The sequence below is a fragment of the Rattus rattus genome, chromosome 6, assembly GCF_011064425.1.
Source record: "Rattus rattus isolate New Zealand chromosome 6, Rrattus_CSIRO_v1, whole genome shotgun sequence".
NCBI classification, from domain to species: Eukaryota; Metazoa; Chordata; class Mammalia; order Rodentia; family Muridae; genus Rattus; species Rattus rattus.
This window is the reverse complement of record NC_046159.1, coordinates 48,117,781-48,138,690: the sequence shown is the minus strand read 5'-3', so window position 1 is coordinate 48,138,690 and position 20,910 is coordinate 48,117,781. Positions and strand designations below refer to the sequence as shown.

General features: G+C 45.5%; 1 protein-coding gene across 10 annotated transcripts in view; it reads right to left on the bottom strand.

The window, feature by feature from the left end:
- The window catches only part of Foxp1 (forkhead box P1), a 388,377-nt gene that overhangs the window by 8,477 nt on the left and 358,990 nt on the right, over positions 1-20,910 (bottom strand). For 8 of the 10 annotated variants that reach the window (XM_032906023.1, XM_032906026.1, XM_032906024.1 and 5 more), the window contains 7 exons: positions 20,768-20,851; positions 12,003-12,204; positions 11,816-11,895; positions 11,081-11,182; positions 8,007-8,128; positions 6,176-6,245; positions 1,570-1,736 (listed from right to left, as the gene is read on the bottom strand). In XM_032906023.1, coding sequence (XP_032761914.1) covers positions 1,570-1,736; positions 6,176-6,245; positions 8,007-8,128; positions 11,081-11,182; positions 11,816-11,895; positions 12,003-12,204; positions 20,768-20,851 — 827 coding nt within the window. The remainder of the gene's footprint in view (positions 1-1,569; positions 1,737-6,175; positions 6,246-8,006; positions 8,129-11,080; positions 11,183-11,815; positions 11,896-12,002; positions 12,205-20,767; positions 20,852-20,910) is intronic. The other 2 variants (XM_032906025.1, XM_032906031.1) reach the window with 1 other exon arrangement.

Sequence of the window (20,910 nt, the reverse complement as noted above, 5' to 3'; positions counted from 1 at the left end):
ATCTGCCTCAGCTGCAGTTCACACAATCCTGTCAAGGAAATGAACTCCTATCACTGCTAGGCCTCTTGTGTGGACCTTCTTTTTTTTTTTTTTTTTAATTTATTTACTTTTTTCCGCCTATTGATCTTTCTACTAACAGGAAGGTAGTAACACGACTACACCTTGGGTTTGAACGGAAATCTAAGAAAACAGCGCGCCCTCCACTGGGTAACTCCACATACACTCTCCCAGTGAGTGGGTAAGTCTTGGAGTGACTTAGATACCAATTCACAGTAGCTCTGAACTTCCTGGACACTGACATACAAACATACAACATCCCCTACAACTCTGGTGAAGATCAGTGAGACAAGAGAGTCGGAGAAAGAGCAGCTTCCTAGAGGGAAGATGAAATTCCGTGGCAATAGTGGGAAAGGCACGCACTTTCCTAAAATGCTGGTCTGTCATTTCTGGGGGACTATGCCCACAAGTTAAAAACCATGGCTTCTACCTCTAAAGACCCCTTTCCGAGCACCCAGGGCATGGGACTAGAAAGTAAAATTTCACATTTTCTCCACTATGCTGGAAGATGCCATTTATCCCCTTTGTCGCTAGACGCCAGTTCACTCTGCCTGTATTTGTTAAAGGTCACATTTTCCATCCCCATCACACAAATTTCCTAAAATAAGATGTTGGTCAGTAATTCAGAAAGAATGTGCAGACAAGCAGCCTATTCTTGGAGCGGACAGTAGTGGAAACGCTGAACTGGCTTAGTCACTTAAAGTGGACTATGGTTTTGGAGAGACTCCCTGAATGGGAGACAGTCATTCGCAGCCGGGTTCACCGCACACAGAAGCATCTGGAATCGCACGGTGAGCCTTCTGTCGTAGGAAGGCCCCTTCTTAGGAATGCAAAGGGGGGGGCTATGGCGGAGGCGGTCATTTTATAACCTTCACCAACCACGGAGGGGCACTCCGACTCGGTGGCCTTGCCGAGGTTCGCATTCAGCCCAGGCAACCGTCGCCCACTGCTTCTTCATTCAGTTATATGTGCTCTCATTATCCTGCCGTCTGCTGCTGTAATGCTCCTATTAATTTTCCTTTGGATATTTTAAGAGCAATCTATAAATCATGCCGCCTTTCATTTGTGACATCATTAATGCTTGGTAATAATGCTGTGGCGAAGGCGGCGGCGGCGATGGGCCCAAGTGGTTAAACTTAGCACGCAGACCAAGTAAACAAGCATCTTTTTGCTCACTCGCTAGGCTAGGCCTGCCTGCAAGTTGAGCACACCTCAGGCTTCCTCGGGGAGGTATATGGTGACCTTAGGAGACAAACTGAAGTGTGAATTAAGGAACGGTCTGAGACTCAAAGTGGAGGAAACTTCTCGATTTCTCAAAGTGTGTCCTTATTGTGGATGAAGCCAACTGCTTCTAGGGGAAAGTTACTCACTAGTCCTCTTACGCACTAACATGTGACTCCAGGGCTCCTAAGTGATCAGAAACAATAGGAAAGAAGGGCCAGAGAAGGCCTTGTGTGTACTTACAGGGAGACTGGGTTAGGGGACAGGGAGCTTCGGGCAGACAATACTCACACAGCTTGCATAGGGGATCTGCCTGGACTGCTGTCACTCTCGTTGCTGTTGGTGTGCTCCATGGCCCCGTTCAGCTCCTCCCGGATGGCGCTGGCCAGGCTGCCCAGCGTGGGGTTCCCCATGGAGGCGGTAGTGTACAGAGGTATACTGTTCTCAGCCATGGAAGCCTGTATCAACCAAGAGAAACCCAATGAAGTCACAGGGGAAGCCAGACAAGAAAGCTCTGGGTTATGGATCTGTGGTGTGTTTGATAGCTTTCGGTTCGGGTTCACTGTATCACGGTGGACAGTTTCCAAGAGCTGTAGGATTTTTGGTTTAGGAGCCTTGAGCTTCATTTGGGTAAACTATCTGGGTACCATTGAGTCTACAGGTGAAGTCGTCTGCTGGCTTCTGCCTGGTAGTCACATGGTTTAGACAAAGGTTTCTAAAACGAGGTATATAGCCAATGTCTATTTCTTTTTTTTTTTAGAAAAAAAGAAGAACTGAATATTTCCAGATCACAGTGAAATATAATGAAATTTTCATTTCTTTATCCACTTTGATGACTGTTCTATTGGATAGCCGAGATCTGATCAGATTATATGGCCACACGGCTCAAATTTATGAGAACTTCCATAAGCACTCATAGGAAAGGAAGAAGTGGAATCATTTTTTTCTCCCCTACTATTCCCATTTAAATGATTTTTTTTTTAAATGAACCTGCTTAGTGAAGGCTGACATAACCAGACGATGGGAACGTCACACAACCTTTCAGCCTCAGACTAATCATGCAGAAGTTTGGAAGTGCAGAAAACTCTCCAGGGGAAAAAAAGCTAAGTCTTATTTCCTTTATGACTAAGTATATCCACATTAAAGGTGACAAAGTTATCCCGTTCCAAATGAGTGTCAGCAAAAAAGTACTTAAAGCCCCCCCCCAATAAAACCCACCCCAAACTACAGTCTGGTAGAATACTGCTCATTTTCTGTCACCCCAGACGTAAACATGGCCACCCTGTCTTCGAGGTGAACAGTTGTCAGAAACATCACTGGACAGAAGAAAGCACGTTTGTTTCCCTCGGGTAGGGAGTATGCCCAAGTGACTTTCCATTTTATTATTCAAGAGGACAGACTTGGGAAAAGAGGCAGCTGTGATTAGATGAAGATTTATCAAAATTGTCTTCTCGCAGACTACACTATGCCTGGTCCTCCATCCTAATGAGAGAGAGTTTGATCACAAGACAACCTGGCACAGTGGCTTCGGTTGGCCCGTCGTGGAAGAGTCCTGACTATTCTAGAAAAGCTGGCACCAAAGAGAAGGCATGAGCCAGAAATGAAGGGGGAGGAAGGAGCCGAGCTGGGTTGCAGAGAACCTGCTTGTCAGTCAGCTGCAGTCTTGCTCCCTGTATAGGCCCAGTGTCTGCAGTATTTCCCAGCATGCCCTGAGCATGCTCTTTCCCCCTCGGGAATTATCTGCTTCCTTTTTTACAAGTAAAGGGATGAGGGTGGTATCTCCTCATTTCCCAGTGTGGTGACTATTTCCCACTCCTTGGTAGTTTATCAGATAATGTCTGCATCCAGCATTTTCTGAACGCATCTTTTATGAATGCAGTAAGACGTTTCTATTCTTTCTGGGCGGGGAAGTTGGCACAGGAATATTATTGGCAGCTGGACTGCCATCTTCAGCTGCCTGATGTGAGACCACACAGTGGCCACACTTCCCTGCTATCTAAGTCCTGCTTACGCTGTCAGCCTAGTGGCCCTCTCAAGTTGGGTTGTCGAATAGTCAAGATGGAGCCGAAGCTGGGGCCGATGCTACCATGATATTTTACTAGATTCCAGAGCCCCAACCTGACATGTAGAAGCCAGGCAAACAGTTGTAGGATTGTCTATTAAGGTAAGTGAGTATCAGGCTGGAGCTATGGCTCAGCGGCTAAGAGCACTGTCTGCACTTCCAGAGGTCCTGAGTTCAGTTCCCAGCAACCACATGGTGGCTCACCACCATCTGTAATGGGATCTGATGCCCTCTTCTAGTGTGTCTGAAGACGGCTAAAGTGTACTCACATACATTAAATAAATACACATTTAAAAAAATAAGTGAGTATCTGCTTATTCTTCTTGATTCTCAAAGTGTAATGGGTAAAAGCCATTTCTGACTGACATTGGGTTATGGATCATGGGCAACCACAGTGATGACAGTCACCCAGTAGCAGACCCTTACCTCTCAGACACAGTGTAAGTAACAGAGAACAGTCTAGTCTCTTTAAACAAAACAGTAGCCACCAGGCTACAGTAAGATCCTGAGGCCTGGGCCACCTCTGTGCCTCTTGAGTAGTACCTTGCAGAGTGAAGGCCCAGAGCACCCCCAAATTACCACCTTCAAACAGGTCCTTCCTGTAGCTGATGCTCCTAGGAGCAGGTGCACCACCGTGTTTGTAATGGACTCACTGATATAAATGATCCCGGGCACAGAGTGTGGCTTCGTACCAAACCGGCACCCCTGCCCGCAGCACAGAGGTTCTTAAGGGACTGCACATGGGTCCGTAAGGACCGAGGCTTTTGGAATGTTAACTGCTCTGCGCTCCCAGGGGAAAAGCAGTCTATAAATACGAAGCTTTATGGTTACCCTTAGTTACCTCACTTTTTCAGAGCATAACGCAATCTGTCCCGAGCCCCATGTTTTATTTCTGTAGTAGATTCTGCTGTCCTATTTTATAAGTTGTATATCACACCATTATGGTGCTCGCTCTAGTAATTTTTTCTTTTAAAAAAGATATTGTTGTGCTGTTATTTTTACTTGCCTTGAAAAATGGGAGTGAGTGATAATGGAAGGGAAGGCCCTGCTGGTGGGATCTTTATTTAATTTTCATGGCGGGAAGCCGTCTTGTATGACTGGCTGTCTACTGCTGGGGAATCCAAATTCAAGGGGAGGGGCAAAGGAGGCACTCCTTAAGTTGTTCCTGGAAAGCCGCAGGCTGGTTTTGGGCGAGCAGGGGAAACACAGAAGCGTGGAGAGGGGTAGGAAAACAAAAGTCTCAGAGACGAAGCGTGAACGCATGTGTAACGATACGGCACGCTAATTGAAATTAGTCACATAGTAAAGGGAATCCGATGTAAAATGTGCTTGTAATTTTAATATCATTCCAGATAGAGCCGCCTTTAAATTCATACTTCACAAGACTCCAGGGAAAATAAGTTACTAATGCATGGTATTTACAGTGGCATAAGCCGGCTTTCATTTACTCTTGTGAAGTTACTGTGTAAACTACGAGTAATTAAAAGAAAGTGGTTTCTCCCAGTAAATTTAGTTCAGGCTAAAAAGAAATAAATAGAATTGCTGAGATGCTCAGTTCAGTGAATCTGCCTTGAACTGTGTCAGGGGCGTGTTATCCACGAGGAGCCCTAGGATGCTGTGGGTGAGCTGGGAAGACAGAGCAGTGGCACCCGGGACAGGGGCTCCAGTCAATATTTGTTTAGCAAGCGGTGGGAATCAGGCTGCTGTCAGTGCCTCCCCCTCCCCCATCACGCCAGGCGTTACAAGCCTTTGCTTCTCTATTTCTGCCTTCACTTGTAATGTTATGGTCCCTCAGAAAAGCCAGAGACATCACAGAATCCAACAGCCAGTTGGGGGGGTGTTACGGCATTCACACCGGACAGTGCTCGGAGGGCATGATAACCTACGTGAGATTTTCTATGGAGTGTGTGATGTAAATGTTGCAAGATTCTTTTTGCTATGTCTTCTAGACTAATCAAGGTAGGTTAAGAAAAAAACAAACAAACAAAATCAAAAACAAAACAAAACAAAAAACCCTAAGCCCCCAAAACTAGCAATAGCTACAAGGCTCCTGGCTACCTCTCTTGAGTTCTTAAGGGAGACCTGAGAATGGCATTAGGTATTTAAAAGAAGTGATACCAGATACTCCATTAATTTTTAGCAATCAGTTAGTGGTGTGGTACCTGTGAGGGACAAGAAACCTGAAGACTGGCTAGGCACACAGATGGCTCCTCCTGTGGCTCAGACCCAGGGCTCACTCCCTCTCTCTGAGGTAAGGTGTGTTTATCCATCAGTAGGAAACACACATCGCAGGCTGCGATCACTGGGCTTTTCCTGACAACTCCTACTTTTCTGATGCTTCCTGCTGTTTAGACGGTTGACTTCCACGGGAGGAGACCAACCCGGGCCCACCCCCACAGAAAGCAAAGGTGTTGAAATGGACCTTAATAAAGCCTCGCTTTCTCTTTAAACCTGGGAACAATGGAAGGTCATGTGACACGGCGGCCTATCATCCAGCACATTAATAGCTGTGCTAGAGTAATTACACTTGTGGTATTTTTGCCTCAAGTGAAATTCTGAAATAAGAGGATGGAAATTATGATACTGCTGATAAATATTAATAAGTGAACTTTTAATTTTTTTTTTTTGCCACAATATTCAAAATGCTGAGCATCCTGCTAATGCTGAAGCAGCCCGACGCGCTCGCCTCCGGGGAGAGCGATGCTTTGTGCACTTAAGAAAAAAGTTTAACGGAATTAAAATTTAATATCTAATTAGAGCGAGGCTAATATATTTTGAAATGAGTGGGGGAGCCCGGCGCCTGTGCTGCGGACTGGGGATGGCCGTTAATCTTACCTGTAAAGCTGCATTGAGAGGTGTGCAGTAGGCGTGGCCGCTCTGCATGTTTTTAATAAGGGAAGGGTTACTGCGCAAGAGAAAGATAAAAAAACGCAAAGTTACACTCGATCCGCCCAGAGGTCCTCTCCAAGTTCTGCTTTTTAAAGTTCGCTGGTAGCCTTCCACACTTTAAGTTCTTCCCCCACCCAGTCACCAAACCGAAGGAAAGTTAAGCTTTACGTATCTTTCTTGGGGTCGGGCTGGGCGAATACCTCCGGGGATGAGCCTAGGGGTTCATCCTGGTGAAACTGCCTTAAATTATAACACACTCAGGTATATCTATCCCCCGGGGACCAGGCTGCAAAGGGTTAGCTGCTGCGCTCTGGTTGGAAGGTAAGGCCCGAGTGGCAGGATGCCCGGGACTAGGGGAGGAGCTCTCGGCCCGGAGGCTTCCTTCTTAGTTACACAGGACCCCAACTCCATGTTTACTCCTCCTTTGTAAAGCAGGAGCCTCGGCTGCTGTCTGTCCAGTCTGGGAGAGCAAGCTCTGAGTGGTGCCCGTTCTACTGACTAGGTAAAAGGAAGCCACGATAGCGGTTTTTAAAAAAGAAAAATAGGGCTGCCCTAGTTAAAATAAATAAATAAGTAAAAAGAAAACACTACAAAATTACATTGGACATACTGAGGGAAAGTGTGGCTTCCAGTAGGTAATGAGGTTCATTCATCAACAGACTTTGAAGGGAACGACATTATCAATCTTTCCCCTGCGCTTAGGACAATTTGGTTTTCAGGTTTTTGTTTTTTTTTTTTTCCGAGACAGGGTCTCTCTACAAAGAGCCTAGGCTGTCCTGGGATGTGCAGCCCTCCTGCCTCAGCTTCCCAGGGGCTGTCATTACAGACAGGCGCACGCCCCCACACCTAGTGTGCTCGTAATGATTGCTGCTCGAACGGGCAGCGGGAAAAATAATTATCCCACCACATACATATGGTCACCACCACTTCCTTTCGTTTGCGGGGATTGTGGGTAACACGGGAAGTATCTAGCTTTGAGGGCTCCCCGTAAGCTGCTGGATCAAAATGCGGTCAATCATCATCGGCATTAGAGACACAGGAAAAGCATCGTTCTAGGCACTGGCGTTCCAAAGAGAAACGAGCGAGGTACGTGTACACGTCACACCGTTCAGTCCCTGCCGCGGAAAGCTGTGGCACTGCTCGTGGGTGGAATGTCATACCACATGGGATGAGTCAACCATGCAAAGCCAAAGCAACAGCAGACACAAGAGAACAAAGCAAGTAAAGGCTCTTACTGTGCGCCAAGCTCGTCAGAGTTTTCACCGGGGCAGTATTTGCGAGGACGGCCTCGTTGAATATGGCGGCCACGTATAAACTCTTCATCATCAACTGTCCAAAAGGACCCAAACTCATCCTCTACTCTGATAAAGCACTTATGCAGTGAGAGGTTGGTGCGAATGGCACCCTGGGATAGGAGCAGCAGCAAAGGAGATGGAGTGGTAACAAAAGGAGGCGGGGTTGGGGGCAGGACAGACATCCAGTACAGGGGGACAGGAAAAAGAAAATAAAATGCAATAAGCATAAGCGAATGGCTCGTGAGGGTTAATATGCAACGCCGCCTAAAAGCTACTAGCATGGGATGTAACAGAGACCAGCAAGCAGGGGCAGGGGGACTGGTGGGTATACGAGACAGGAGGGATGAGATGTTCGCTTGCTTCCCTTAACTGAGACAAACGTGAAAGCCAGGTCTTTGGTCTGACGCCGCCTAGCAGCCTCTACGGTACACTCGTTAGCGCAATCCGAGCTGGGCTAAGAAGTTCAAACATGGCGGACGTACCCACTGATCTTTTGTGGCCTCCGTTTTTGGAACTCTACTTCATCCACTGTCCATACTGCCCCTTTAACGTTCTCTACTCGCACAAAACACTTGTGGAGACTAAGATTATGACGCACTGCATTCTGCAGCAGGTATAAAAGAGAGAACATTGACATTTTTTTTTTCTATAAGAAAAGACTCAAAAAAAAAAAAATACACAGCAGTACATTCAGCCCCACATCTGTAAAACCATCCCCCAGAGCTGCAGCCGCCACCCCCTCCCCCCCACGGAGGACCTTCTTTTGAGTGTCTTTTAGGGAAAAACCTCAGATTATGAATCGATGGTACTCTGGCATTTGAGCCTAATTTCCCGGTACCACACCACCAGAAGACACACTGGTAAATGTGCATGCAAGTCCCAAGCAGGTCCCTCCACACAAATCTAAAATATTGTTAAAATGATGTCAAAATCAGTAAAGTATAAGAACTATTCTTTTACAAACCCATCTATGTGGGATTCAAAAGACTATTTTATTTTTAAATCATGAAAGATGAACAGTTTTAAATACACAGCAATGTCTGGCTTTGAGACCATGCCTAGGTTTTATTAAGGAAAGTCCTAAATAGGATTTTACCACCGAGAGTACCATCTTGTATGGCAAAGACAATGAGGGGGCTAACTCGGCCACGGGAGTTCGGCCTCAGCCATGAAGCAAGGCCTTAGCTTCCAGAGTATTTGTGAACATTGGCAATTACTTGGAGAAGCAACTTTAACTAATTGAGCACATGCCAAGAACTTAACAAGCAGGGCTCTCAGTGGCAAAACAACTATATTCCCGCAGTAGGTTTCTACATTTCTTATGTTTACAAGTCATTGTTGGGCATTGCCGAGTGGGATCCTTCACATCTAACAAAAAGGATACTCTTAATTCAAGTGCAGAGAGGCTCTAAATGTCTCATATTTTCAGGGAAATCCACAACCCTGACTGGATAACCAAACTGGATACACTTCAGTCTTGCCTGACACAATGATGGACTTGAGACTATTACAACTGACTAGTGGCAGCTTTTGTTTTGTTTCGTTTGCTTTTTCACACAGAGTAAGTGGCTTGGGGAAGGCAGAGGCAGCTGACACATGTATTGAGATTTTGGCACCTTATGTAAGCCCTCACTTGAACCTAGCATTGTATTGTTCAGACAAGCTACATTCTTCTCCTACAGTAATTTGCTTTCTTGGTGACAAATCTTGAAACTCTCAGAGGTCTCTCAGATTTCTGGGAAACAATGATTGGTGACTAATCAGGTTACCTAAAAGTTATTCTTCTCTGTGACACACTACTTAGAGGATAAGGGGACACATCTTTATTACTTCTATGACGATCTGCTCACCAGTGGACTCCACAGAATGAGCTCCCAGGGGACTCTGAGGACAGCTGGAAGTAGGCTCCTGATACTGCCATGACTGGCAAAGGCTATGCTTAAAAACAGAGCTCTACACAGGTAAACCTGACCTAGCTTTTAAGGAAACAAATTCTTCTTTAGATTGCTTGGGGAATTATCCCTTCCAATATCATGGAGGAGACAAAAGAAAATAAAGCCCACTTCCCTCGCAAAATCAAGAGAGCACATGTGCACCCGTGAGGGAGACACCTGGGGAGAAAGGCGGTGTCAATCACCGAAGTATCAAAATGCACAAAAAAATCCAAAGACTCCAGGGGCTAATCCTGAGCAAAGGTGATTTAGAGGGCTCTGCATATTAAAAAAGAAAGCAACTAAAAATCCAGAGTTTTTAAAAAGAAAAAAAGGATCAGCAAGTGACACCATCCCACTTTTGTCTTTCGGATCATTGTCCCGGTAAGGACACACAGAAAAACTGTCTGCTGAGTACTTCGTGTGGGGCTGTCTGTATTAGTGACACTTCTGCCTTTACTTTGCAAAGCTGGAAAAGTGAGGTTTGAGTTTGAAATTCACATCCGCAACTGGTAGTTATTTTGAAATGTGGTCATTTGGTATTTATAAAGAGCAATTTGGAGGAAAATGTCTTCTTTACGCTTCTCCTTCCTAAATTTTTAAAAGATTTGTAGCTAAAGAGTCATTGTATTTTATCTCCCGAGGCAGGAGACTGAAATGAAGCTAAGACCTGCAGTATAATTTCCTGTCAGCCCCCATGTGGCTGGTGAATTAATTCTGTGCCTATACTAATTTTCTTATAGAATCTGAGGAGGAAAAACAAAACATATTTCTTCCTACTAAGTCAAGGAGGTAGAGTCCCATAGAAGAGTACCTGTTGCACTGAGACTATGGATAAGGACATCTTAAATGCCAGGCAGCACTGAACAGATCTACTCGGCACTGTGTGATAAATTCAAACCAGGAAGCTGAGCGAAGGTGTCAAAGGCTATCTATGTAGCCCTGCCTGGCTTTGTACCCAAAATCTCCCTACTTCTCAAATGCTGGGATGCCTGGCACGCACCACCATGCCTAGGCAAGGAGGCTTAATGGAACACGGAATCAATGCTAATGAAACTTAGAAGGGACTCCAAGTGTCTACGGGGTTATCTAGTCGGGAGGTCTGGCAGCTGACCTGGTCTATGGCAGATAGCGGCACATTACATAGTTCTGAAACTACCCTTTTCTCTTGGGGTAACCATGAACCCACTCTTATAATTGATACCTTGCATCCGGCAGAAATCACCCTTTTTGCTGTGTGAGTACATGGATTACACAGCTTCCTCTACTTGTGGGGCGGATGAGCTTTGATCTAACCACTGAAGGATCTTACTCAGCTTGGCTCCTAGTTACGCCCCTGAAAATGACTGTCGGTTACCCATGGTTTATGGAAGCGATAGGGCCAACCTCAGAGTTAAGGGTGGCAATGTCAACTCCCTTCCCTACGCAGAGTTCTCCAGCAAACCCAGCCACACCTTTCTTGCAGGGGCTGGGGCTCCTCCATCTGAACACTTCAGTCACAATGAAATGCTTCTCCTAGTCACATTCCCAGTGCAAGGGGAATATTCTTGTCGCCCAGTAACTGGATTTTTCTCCACAAGATCCTCTCATCTATAAAGGTCAAAATTCAAGACTGCAAAGCTTACCTTCCACGTGGCTGCATTGCGTCGGAAGTAAGCAAACATTCGTGTGAACCAGTTATAGATTTCGTTTAGTGTTAGCTGCTTTTCTGGAGATTCGAGAATGGCCTGTGAGGCAAGAATCCGAAGAAAGTAATTTATAATCCAGTAACTAGGAACATTCGACGGTGCTCATGAAACTGTGGAAAATGAAAACGAAAACCAAACCAAACCCAAAAATCCCAGAACTGGAGTTTAGAGCAAACTCCTCAGACAGGTTTCACAAAATGATCGAAGATTAACGGTTGTCTTTAAACGGTTCAATAGCAAAACTCGAAATGGAATTATCTAATTGTTTGGAGTTTTTATTTCTGTTTCCGTACAGAAATATTAATTTATTAGTCATTCATAAAGCAGAATCAAAGAGAAATGCAAAACATTTCACTAGCTGATTAAAGCTCAGTAATTATTTAGAGCTCAGATTAATTCTAGGGATCAGAGATTACTGTAGCTTTGTGATAATTGACTTGCCATCTTTAAACAGCCTCATTCTCACTGTTGTGTGAAATGAATTCCCTAATAATCACATCGTATTGTAATACTTAATCAAAAGCAATTATGTTATATATTGCAGTTTTTAAAAACCTTATAGAAAAGGTTTGAGCATGCTTGCATACTAAGTGGTTTTAAATCTACTTCATCAATATAATATACCCACATACACCTTTTGATAGCATTTCACGGTCCATGTTATTTACTTACCTGCCTAATTAAAGATGCATATGTAAATGGTGGTCTAACTTCCGCGTTCTTATAAAATTCTTGGTTCTGCGCAATATCTGCTAAATAAGAATCATTGTCCTATTAATGATCACTTTTTAAAAAGGGGCTCATCGACAGGAACTGCAGATTCCCCATGCTGCCCCAGGCAAAGACAGAGAGTAGCTACCTGAAGAAATGGGCACGTTGTATTTGTCTGAGTACCGCCTGCGGATAGGTCCCACCGTGTGCATGCTGGTGGTGGTGATGACAGAGGGGCCTTGGGTGACGGGAGTCAGGGGGGCGGTTGGGGTTGTTGGAGTATGAGGTAAGCTCTGTGGAGAAGCCTCTGAGGCGGACTTGGAGAGGGTGACACTTGATACCAGATTCAGCTGTGAGGAGAAGGATATTGGTTAGAAGGTCTTGAGAAAAGCAAAAGCAAAAAAAAAAAAAAAAAAAACCAAACAGCCACAGAAACTCGAGCAACCGTGAAAACCTCTCTTGTCCCAGAGGAAAGACTGGGGCGCACCTGGGTTACCTCTCCAAATCGGTATGTTTACACGGGACACACTTTCAGTTAGAGGGATTCTCCCTTGCACAGCAGCAAGGCTGGGGACCGAAGGAACACCAGCTGAGCTACAGTGTCGGGAAGCTCGTTTCTGCAGTGGCGTGCAGTGGTTTCTGGTCTCAGCCACGTACTGCCACGACTGCAAGGCTGCGGTGGGTGATTTTTTTTTTTTTAACCTTAAGATTGCAATGGATTTACTAAGAGGCCACACAGGGTTCTGAGACACTACTACAGAGACCAGCAAGAAATTGTGGGACTCAAGTCCACCGCGTGACTGAACACGCCACGGGGCTGTGCATGATGGACCTGTGACTTCTGCTCAGCAGTGGCTCTACCGTGGAGGCAGCCGTCTGTTTCTATAAAGTACAATATTTGGTTGCTTAAAAGTTGTAAACAGTCCAAATATGGAAGCGGATGGTTTCTGAAGCACCGTGGGGCAGTATTAACGAATGCCTCCCCTTCCTTCTGTGCTACTGCACTCTTCCTTACCATTCTCACACTACTTGAAGGGATGAGTCTTCTCTAAAACTGACTGGGACCAGAAAAGGCCCTTGAGTTGGACAACGCAGAAGAACCTAGTGGTTTCCCCCATGTTTATGGAGATATCAAGTACTTCAGAGAGCCCTCCCAGGCCCCAGAAACATCTATAAAGTACGCTGTCACTTGGCCGACATTTTATCATGCTGCATTTCCAGTCAGCTGCCATGATGTCTCTTGCCACCATCAGATTAAGCACAAGTGTTCTTTGTGGATGGTGTACTGGGAAGACGCCACTTAGACTCGCACAGCACGAATGCACAAGACTACCCCCTGTGCAGTAAGTTCCAAAGGGAGAGAGAGGAAGGACCTGATGCCATGAAAGGAACATTACCCGAAAAACCCAGATTTGGTACTCAGAGCCAAATGGTGGGCTTTTCTGTGTTCAGTCTGAGATACTGACTCAGCACACCACGCGCCGCCAGTGTCGAGAACAGCAAGCTGGGGCACACTCTCGCTGACCTTCAGCGAGCAGGGGCAATGTGGTAAGCTGTCCTCCCAATGGTGCTAGAGAGCCGACCGTGACACACATTTGCAAACCAAGTGCTAACAGTTCAGAGTAAAGACCAGGGACAGGGCAGGGCAAGATGCCATCCAGAAGAGCAAAGGCTGACCCCTTCTTCCCCTCAGGCCTTAACAAGTGCCCAGGGCTGGCAATCTGCTGAAGTTGGAGGGCGTCAGGAAATTAGTGTAGAAAGATCCTAAATATATAGGTGTGATCCTTCAGATGCTATAAACCTGAGCATGAGGAGACTTTGGAAAGCCACAGATATCTTTCATAAAAATACATCCTCTCAAACACCTGCTCTGAGAGGCGTCGTTTCATTCACACAGTCCTACAAACTACTCGTGTTTTACAAAGACTGAAAAGGAAGCTTGTCCGTATTCTTGACTCAGACCCAAAGTCAATCCACGTTCTTGTATGGTCCCACAGCCGCTGCCCCCTCTACTTATGCCCAGTTAATGTCTAAATGAATGCTATAAACATCTCCACCTCTCAGTTACGCTTGCTTCTGGAAAAGCTCCGGTGAACAGCTTTTATCCTTGCTCATGAATGACACTCAATAAATATTACCAAGAACTTCCACAGGCTTGGAAGCAGAACTAAACCACAGAACTGCTGTCCTTGAAGTGCTTACTGTCAAAAGCAGATGTAAAACCCAGGCAGTTTCTCTGGGGTCTCACCCTAGATCCCGATTTCTCCTTCTAGCCTAAGAACATTATCTCAATGCCCCCTACCAGTTATGAAAGGAAGTTCGGCAAATCCTATGTGACCATTCAGCAGGTACAAGCCGTCGTTTTGAATACTCAGATCTGAGAAGAAACTGGTGAACCCACACACAGAGACAGGCCACTAGATGTGCAAAGAACCGGACTCCTGCAGCTTTTCTATGGGGTTTAATAATGCTTGGACCTGTTCTGCCCCAGACAGCAACAATGAAAAAAACAGATCCTTCTAGACTGGCACAAGACGGGAAGACAGCAATGCAGGCTGAATTTTCTGGATGCTTTTGAATGTAGGTAGGAACTGGAAATAAACATTGAGCCCGAAGAGAGGGTTTACTAGGCTTGACAAATGACACCGTGATTCACACCCACTGCTGGGCTGTCTCTAATAAGCCACAGAGGAAGCGGCCAATCTCAGCTAATTACCAGATAAAAATGTATTGTAAGGACTCTAATTAGGATTTGCGGACGGAGGTGATCTAATGATTAAATGGTACATTCGACTGACCCCACCATGAATGTGCAGTGGCGCACAATGTCGCTGGAATATTTTGTAGAAACAGTAATTTTATTTCGGGGAGGGGAGACAGTAATATTTGTAATGATGGCTATGAGGTAAACTAATTAAAAGACAGTTCCTAGAGGAAAGGGGTGTCTGGGAACAGCTGCGGCCATTCCAAACCCAAGTGCCAAGTCTCAATGGAAGAGCTTCAGTCAAGTGGAAAATTTCTGCCTGACCTCTGCCCTTGCTATTAATTTGCAGAAAAACTAATGACACATATACATATTCCCACAAAATTGTTCTAATTGCTAATTTGCCAAAGGAGCCTGGATTCTAAATTAAACATGACTGTAGCCTGCAAGGGAAGAACAAGATGCTGGGAACTCCAAACAGAGGGAGCTTTGCCACGCAAGACCATCAGAAGGCTGGACCAACCCGCTAATGAGACACAACCCTGGCGGCTGCTGTGCAAGTTCCTCAACTTTTAAACTTCTGTCTGGCAGTCACATGTGCGCATGTGTCTCGGGGAGAAAAGGTTGGGTAAGGAGGCTACCCAAGGATTCGAAAGACACTGAGCTCACATAAAGCCATGAAGGACCCTACCAAGAATGTTGAAAACAATAATCGCCAGTCTTACCACAAGCTTAAAGAACAAACCAGGGTGCTGAGGGGATGACTCAGTCAGGAAAGAGCTCGCCTGAGGAGGAGGACTGGAGCGCAAGTCCTCAGTAAGGCGCTGTGATGGTCAACACCTATAAGGCCAGCCCTCAAAAGGCAGAGACAGGAGGACTCTTGGGACTTTTTGGTAAGAAACAGCCTAGCTGAATCAGCACTCCAGGCTCAGTGAGAGATTGTATCTCAAAAAATAAGGTGGGGGAAAGACTGAAGCGTACATGGGACACTGACCCCCCCCATACACATGCCTGTGTGCCCACACAGGTACAGATAAAAGAGCAAATCACTGGGAACGGTTCCCCCCCCCCATTACCTTGAAATATGTATCTTAATGGTAAATTATTAAATCTTTATCCAATCACCAATAAGAACGGAAAGCCTTGATGGTTTGTGTTTCTGAGTAAGGTTTTAAAAGAGATTTTGTTTTCTGGGGCATGGGGCCGGAAGGGATGGGGGCCGGGAGGGTTTCTTCCCCTGACGGAAAGCCCGATTTTCTCATTGTGATCACTTTCTATTGAAGAAAAGGTTGCTATGTTTAGAAAAGCTAGTAACGCAGATATTTTTCTCCATGGCAAGTTGCCACCGAAGGGATGATTTCAGCAAAGATAATCTCTTTCAAACGCTGGCCAGGAGCTAAATTCTGATGTCACTTAAAGTTGCTGCAGGCTTTTGGTTTTTAAGTAAAAATACCAACGACTGTGCTATCAAGCCTTTTTTTTTTTTACCGTGGTTTGGTTACTGAAGGACTTTTCTTGGGACCTTCTACCACTGAAACTATCCCGTCAGCATCCCAATATTGCACTTTGTCCTTCCTAAAAATAAAAATCAGCCTTCAGTTTTTCTACAGCACATTTCCCTCCCTTGCAAGGATAGTGAGTCACTCGGATTTAAAAAATAATAAACAAACAAACCGCTGGTGTAAACCCCAGACAGAAACTGACTTGCCAGGGAGTATTCCCACAAGAACTTTTTGTTTTGTTTTGTTTTTTTGTTTGTGCTCTTGCTTCTCATGAAAACAGATTCTGAGAACAAAAGAAAAACCTGAAACCAAAACACCAGAGGCCAGGGCTGCACAGAAGGGACTGCAGGCTCGCAGAACTGGTTTCTCTGCTGTTGGCTGAGTGGGCCCGAGCGGCTCAGGTCCTGCCCCCACCTGCAATGCTCAGAGACTGGAAGCTGCCTCTGCTGGCATGAATCACCAAGTTCAGCCCCCATGGACAGAGGGCAGGGCAGTGGGTGGCAGAGGAGAGGCCTCTTGAGAGGACTCTGTGCACTGATGGGAGAGCGGCTTATTCTACAGACTCAGAGGGTGGCATTTCTGGCAGGGACAGGGACAACAAACCTGAGGTGAGGAAGGGGACTTAACAAAACCGGTCTATAAAACGGCTTTTGTGTGCCGCGTGTGAGAGTTCCTCTTTGTGAGAGTCTGCCATCACTGCTCCAAGGCTCCTGCAGCCCACACCTGATCACCCACCCCTTGAAGTTCACGGGCTTTTTTTTTTTTTAAAGGGTAGAGGGAGCACTCTGTTTTGATAGGAGCTAAAAGCTATTTCAAAACAGTCCTAATTGCCAGAGTTGGAGTCTAAGGGGATGTACAAAGGGGGGAAATCTCGAGCTGCATTTCACTCCAACAGTGTGCTGTGAATTTTTTCATAAAGTAGTCTCCTCTGCCTGTGCTGTAGTTACTTGCCCACCAAATCTCAAAGAATGTGGTTTCTCCAGGCCTGGGGAGTAGTTCTCACAAGTGCAGGGAACCCCCCCACCAAAGCAAAGGTGCTCCCCCATTCCTCGTTATGAAGTGGAATTTCCACCGCACTCTCCTAACAGCAGCACAGCCAAATCTCTGTAAGAAGTCATCGGCGACTTAGCAGAGTCCTAGCACAGGCTCGGTTCCTTTTGTTGCTCTGTGTTCAGTTACATCCCCTCCCCCTCCCCCTCTCCCACCCCCATCTCCAGATCAATCTCAGCCAATTCTTCATAGAGTTAAGTATAGACATTGTGCTGTTTGCTCTGGGAATGGAACTGGGTTTGGAACAAAGGAATCACGGGCTATTTTCTTCCCCTTGCTGTTGCTTCTCTTTCCGTGGGAAACTGAAGAACTTTTAAATCTTAAGATGACAACAAATTTGGCTTCTGTAAACACATGTCAACAACAGCCTCCCCTCTTTGGGCACTCTAGAACTTGCTAGATTTTTAGCTAAGCAGGGCCTGGCTGAAAGGGCAGCAGAATTCCAAGATTGGTTCCTCCTTCCACACCTCTGTTTTGTGATCCTCACGGTACACGTCCCTCTCCCACTCCCTTCTTCCTACACACAGATCTGTGTACCCACTCCTCACTCGAGGCAAGAGCTGGGAAGCTGACCTCCTTCCTTCCAGAGAATCCTACTCACCTTTTAGGTTCCAAATGACACGTCATTTCCATAAGTCACTTTTCCTAGTCACATACAGCATTTTCTATGCAGCAAATAACCTCTGTGTGTATGAGTATGCATATACTTATTTGGCAGTTTGTCCACAGGACTCCCAACACCTCCATGGCATGTTGGTCTTTCTCGTTTGATCGCGCTCAGTATGCCATGGAGGCCAAGTAACTATCTCTTGATGGAACTGATTTCTAAATTCAGGAGTTCTGATGCCGAGAGAAGAGATGCCATGGCCGTCAGAAGACTTGTTCCCCCAGGAGTCAGCAGGACACAAGGCCTGGGATGCACTGTTCCCATTAGCCATGTGCTTCCGGACCACTGTGGGTCGAGCTCAGCACCTCATCTACACCCTTGGGCACAGTCTTGAGAGTGTGCACATCCTCTAACTATCCACATCTGATGGCACGCCCCTCGCTGGGATCCAGAAAATGCATCTCTGGGCTGACGTAAGAACCATCTGAGAACATCTTGGCAACTCATGGCAGGGGATGAACTGGGGACAGGGTGGACCATTGGATACAAGAGAGACACTTGCCACCCAAATGGCACTTAGCAAAGGGCCACATTGCAGCAAAGCACTCTATCACTTAGTGACTAAGTTTTAAAATAAACACCAAGTTCCCTTTTAAAGAGAAATGGAAAAAGAAAGAGCTTCGTAAACTCGCTGGCAAGGTTGGACATGGAAGTCCCCATTTATGGTTAGATGTGAAACTTGGTGACTGTTTCTTTCAAACCACAGATTCTAGAATGATACTCATTCAAACACTCGCCAGCCGTTCCATTATTTAGGGAGGAATAAATTAATTACAGGCTGTAGGGAATATTTTGAATGTTAGGATCAGTCACCAGATAGCTCCCAGTCCCTAAAGTTGAAAGCATCAAGGGGTCTGAAATATGCATGGGCCTTTTTTTCTTTTCTTTTCTTTTGGCAAGGAAGTGAAAATTTATGCAAAACATTACACGTCTATCTTTTATAATTAATTTTCCAATGCCTCACCTATACATATTTTAATAATTCCTGATTTCTAAGATGGTATCTATAATAAAATTTTCTATTTCCCAATAAATGAAAAGGAGGCAGGTTCACTCCGACAACAGAGTGTCACACAATATCTACGTGTCAGGCACCAATTTTTACTTCTTACATGTAAGTTAAAGGATAAGGAATTTATAATACTGCCTGTGAGGAGAACCACTTTTCATACACAAATGTGATTTTTTTCCAAAGGGTAATACAACAGCACATTTACATAAACCAATCCAAACAATCTAAGTATTTGACAATGGCAAACCTCACACAGACGGCCTATTGTTGGTTTACATCTTGGAGTTCTTTATACTGGCTTGTAGCAGCGCTCTAGCTGTCAAAGGTTTGACTTAGACTCTAAATAAATGGTTATAGAAGTGCTGTGCAGCGATATTGGACTTCTTTGCAAAAGAAAACCTGCTGTGTATGAATTCAAAAGCTATTAATTTTTCAGTCAAAAATATTCGTGCCTATTTCTTTTAATAAAGAAATACTGTGCTGAGCTACTAAGAGATAATGTTGACTAGTGGTAGAGAATTTTCAATAGAGCAGTTAAAAATAAATTTAGTAGGAGGTCCCCTTCAAAGTTATAATTTGCTAGAATGTAAAACATTTTTTTTCAATACTAATCAAGACAAACCTTCCTCTGCTGTTCATTCCCTCACCCCCAGCTGCTTCTCTCTTGTTTATTGGCTACTTGGCAGGTCCACGGGGAGCTAGATCATCAAGGGTCCTCTTGTGCCCATGTGGGCTTACAGACATGGTGTTCCCAGCTAGTCTAAGCCCCGTTACCCACTGAGGACTCTGAGGTTCCATCTCTGTACGTGGATTCCTCCTCTGCCTTGATCCAAAACAAGTCTATTACGAGAGTGCTACATCCAATCATGACTAACACTGATGGGTTGAATCCATGGAGGGAGACAGGGACAATCTCACTCTCTCCCTGTTGCTAGGTGTGAATGAAGACTCAGACTCTTCATCCTAGGGGAAGCACTTCACTAAAGCCCTCGAGGACTTCCGGGGAGGTCCGAGACAATCACTCCCCTTTGCCAAGAGTCATGACTCTTCTAGAAGTCAGGCAAATCATTTCAGTCAGGGCAGCACTCAGGGCAGTTTGCTCAGCTGGGTCCATGTTCTTCCCAGTGCTCTTCTGAGAAGAAGGGACAGGTGGGAACAGCTCCGACAGCTTTGCCCCACCCCCGACCCCTGCTTCCTTTTCTGGTAGCTTAGTCATCCAGTCCTGCAGCCATTTACTGTGAAATACTTGGTAGCTAAGACTCTTCCCCAGTAAAAATGGACGCATGGAGTGTTTAATGATTTTATGTCCTGTATCTCAGTAATGTGCTCGGCTTCAGACATTAATTCTGTCTGCCAACTGCATCTTGGCAGGCTACCATATTTACTGGGTTAATAGTCTGACTCCGTTTTATTTCTATCACCGTACGTCATACATATAGGGGTGTGTGTTTGCTTTATTTATAGAAAAAAAATATCAGTCAAAACAGATAAACCAATACTTTGCCATTATGCTGCATCATTGCGTGTTGATTAAAATTGCTGCTACTAACTATAGATTGTCAACGCTCAATTAATTTTCACACAGGAACTCCCAGCAAAATCAAATAAAGCCAGCGTACCTTTAAATTTTACAAATCTTAAAATCAGGAACCAAGGCATGGCCTCCATTTTGAATAATCAGCTAAAGCTACTAGGAAATTTCCAGAAATGTGAGTGATACCGGTGCTGATGAGGTCGGTTTATGGTGAAGAACGGAGCCCACACCAGGAGTTTTGCAAAGGAGACTCCTCAAAACCATGTAGTAGGACCATCACGCCCGTGTTATCCCAGGTCTCTGCCTAGGTCTAGCTTCCTTCTGGTCTTCCCCATCAAAGGCCAAAAGAACCAAGTGGGGGAAGGGCTTTGGCATCCACATCTGCCCTAGGAGGCGGAGGAGGAATGCCACCAGGTCGTTCCCCCTGGTGGGGACAGTACTTACGGGCTGAGGGGCAGCTTTGGGTTCTGTAGACTTCACATGCAGGTGGGTCATCATGGCTTGCAGGCGCTCTTTGTCTTTTGCAAGCTAATGGGAAGAAAAGGCTTTGTTAGGTCATTGAATACAGATGTGTGACTCCTCTGAAC